A 2,910-nucleotide genomic window follows, 5' to 3' on the forward strand; every position below is an offset into this window, starting at 1 on the left:
AACGGCAGTCGTGATAGAACGCTAACAGATTTATACTAACAGCGAATAGACAGCTAATGAGAGAACCGATCATATACGAGGAATTACAATCCATTAGTTAAAGAAGATTGGTCAAGATTTGCAAGTGATCTCCTGAAGTGTAATTTAAAAACCTAAGTAGCATTTTTTGTCTGATTTTCTTAACGTTGACTCTTTTTCATGGAAAAAACCTTTCAAAGGAAAGCGGATTAGATGTGCTTAAAATGGATACCGTTCCTTTTTTTTTTTTTTTTTTTTTTTTTCATCTTTTTTTGACAAATACGGATAGCTCTTTATATTCTCTTCGGTCGATTTTCGCACTTGCGTTATAATTTGTTAACTGAGTTCTATATTTAAGATATTTCCAGATGGGAGGATTAAACCTGCTTATCCTCTTAAAAGTTGTTCAGAGAATGAGAGATGAGAAAGACAATAGATCCTGGTAGAGGGAAAGGTTTCACTCATGTAATGTTGTCTTCTTAATTCTTAAAAATTCAGCATGCCATTACTATACAAGAAAACAACCATTTATCGTTTTTGTCTTTATATCACTTAAATAACCAACAGCTACATATAAAATAAATAAATAGATGCACTTTGTGCCAAATTACTTATAAAATCAATGCGAATCATAGATAATCTTGAATGCGCACAATCATTTCTTATTGATTTTCGTTGTGTATCTTTTTTTACAAATCAGAACAATGTTTAAAATTTTGTTTCTTGCGAGCGAAAGTGTCTTCAGGCCCCATGTCTGTACATGACGCCTTCGTTTAACGTGCATAAGACATAAATCTTAACTTGTGTTCAAATTTTGACGCAGACATAACCTGCTTTTTGATTTCATAGCCAGTTAAAATTTAATTCGTTCACATAAACACAACGCACCATGAAAGAAAAAGAGAAAGCAACGGAAGAGAAGTTTCTCACGTGACAATGTCTGTTTGGACACCGGCTTTTCTGGAACTTTTCATTTTCTCTTATCACAAGACAGAGCGGTTTTCATTTGAGTGTCGAAAAGTATTGGTTTTGCATCAACTACTCTACATGATTGGCTAAAAAAAACTCGCGCCACTTTTTGATCCAATCAGAAGTAAAACCAAAACCAATCGTGACTCGCTCGCACTCGTTTTCCCGCACTTTCAGTGAGCTGCAGGTAATTACTTCGAGTTTTGATTGGTTCACCGTACTGACTGTGTCCTTTTGATTGGCTAGAGTGATTACTTTGGTTTTGATTTTACAACACTCAATTGAAAACTGCTCTATATGTGGTTTCTTGTTAGACAAGCCAAACGTTAATTGCGAGTTGCTATGGAGTCATGGCGCCTGCGCAATGGGGATGCCAGCCCACATCACAGTATACCTCTTGCCGTTCGCTTTATGAACATACTAGCCCGTACTGTATCAATAAAACCTTAACTCGCAGAATATTGACATATCATTTTAAGTAATAATTGTCCGTAGTTAATCTCAATTAAATTATAAACTATGTAACTCTCCGCCCCAAGGCCTCAGGAAATCACTTTCTAAAGATCCGTTGGCATGTGTGGGACGGCAATGTGACGCTGAAGATAAATGAAATCGCTTACACCTTAAAATCGCGACGGAAACCTTCTTTGTATAAGCTACAACTACTATGGCTGGGAAGCTATGGAACTGTTCTATCTTCTTCCTTTCTCTTCTACCTTGAACAAATACTCTGTTTTATCCATGTTCAACATGTTGCTCACGAATGCATATTCTTCTATCCTGATGTCTTACGTATAAGTTAATGTCACGTGTTTGCTGTCCATTCATGTAAGTGACGGTAGAAAAGTGAATTGTGAGGCTTGCATTCCTGGTTTTGAGCGTTCTATTCTTCTAAACTTGCCATTGTCTTTGATGGCGAGATAGCCTGTGTTGTTTGGATGTACCGGGAAATCCAGCGGCTTGTAAGTCAAATAACCGTTCTCTTCCATGTGCTCTACGAACAGAGAGTTGGTATCAAGGTTCTGCTGCTGTTGGTGAAAAGAAAGAAAAACGTTATCAACAGTAATAAATATAGTAGAAATTTTTCAGTGGAGCGTTTAAGAATCTCACCGCGTTTGTGATTATTAAGTAACTAACGTAAAAACGCAAATAGTTTTTAAAATGGTTTCAAATACGTAAACAAGTATAAAGCATCTGCGCATTTCGCTGCTTTACACCCTGTGAAGGCCTGGGAGGAGGGGAAGGAAAGCGCGCGAGAAACGCTAGAAAGGGGATATTCCCATCGTCTCCTGCGTTGTCCTTGATATAAGGTTTGCAATTTTGGGCGACTTCAACGCTCAACAACTGGTCAAAGTAGTAACTGAAATATCACAATAGCGGCTGAAAACTTTACATGAACTCAAACGAAGCACGGTAAAACCAAAAGGAGGCGTGGATCATGCATAAAATTGGAGAAGATTAAAACGGATTGCATTCGTATAAACTTGAAAACGTTGTCCCAATATTTTCAAGTTTACAGCAGTTTATATGAAAGCGTCATTTATGATACCCAAAAATTATTCTTCTGTTATGTGCCTATGCTTTTGTCCTGCCAATTTGAAGTTTATAGAGCTCATCTAAAAGAAGAATATCTAGATTTCCGTGATATAGCACCTTAAATAGAACTGACAAAACCCCAGAAATACTTACAGTGACTCCAACAAATTTTCCTCTTCTTTTTTCTCTTATTTCACATGCTAAGAAAAGTTTGCTCTGGATTCCTTTGAACCTCTTCAGTGTTTTGTTGTAGGTTTGCCTTTCAAGTTTAGCTAAAGGATGAAACACAGTTCGTGAGTAAAACCTTTGACTAGACTGTCTAGATTGCGTGATTGTAAATGTGGGAAAGCACGAAAGGGCTTTTATCAACTGTTAAGACGATAGAAA

At 37.0% G+C, this 2,910-nt stretch overlaps 1 protein-coding gene across 4 annotated transcripts in view; it reads right to left on the reverse strand.

Annotated features, from left to right (window-relative positions):
* Positions 1 to 545: 545 nt before the first annotated feature.
* LOC110061336 (fibroblast growth factor 1-like) overlaps positions 546 to 2,910 on the reverse strand; it is a 24,091-nt gene continuing 21,726 nt past the window's right edge. For all 4 annotated transcript variants that reach the window (XM_020768178.2, XM_089290865.1, XM_089290856.1 and 1 more), the window contains exons 3-4: positions 2,677 to 2,795; positions 546 to 2,015 (exon numbers count right to left, since the gene is read on the reverse strand). In XM_020768178.2, the coding sequence (XP_020623837.2) occupies positions 1,812 to 2,015; positions 2,677 to 2,795 (323 nt within the window). In that variant the 3' untranslated portion in view covers positions 546 to 1,811. The remainder of the gene's footprint in view (positions 2,016 to 2,676; positions 2,796 to 2,910) is intronic.

Source organism: Orbicella faveolata, unplaced genomic scaffold (genome assembly GCF_042242905.1).
Source record: "Orbicella faveolata isolate gen_17 unplaced genomic scaffold, um_ofav_v1 contig_1, whole genome shotgun sequence".
Taxonomy (NCBI): Eukaryota; Metazoa; Cnidaria; class Anthozoa; order Scleractinia; family Merulinidae; genus Orbicella; species Orbicella faveolata.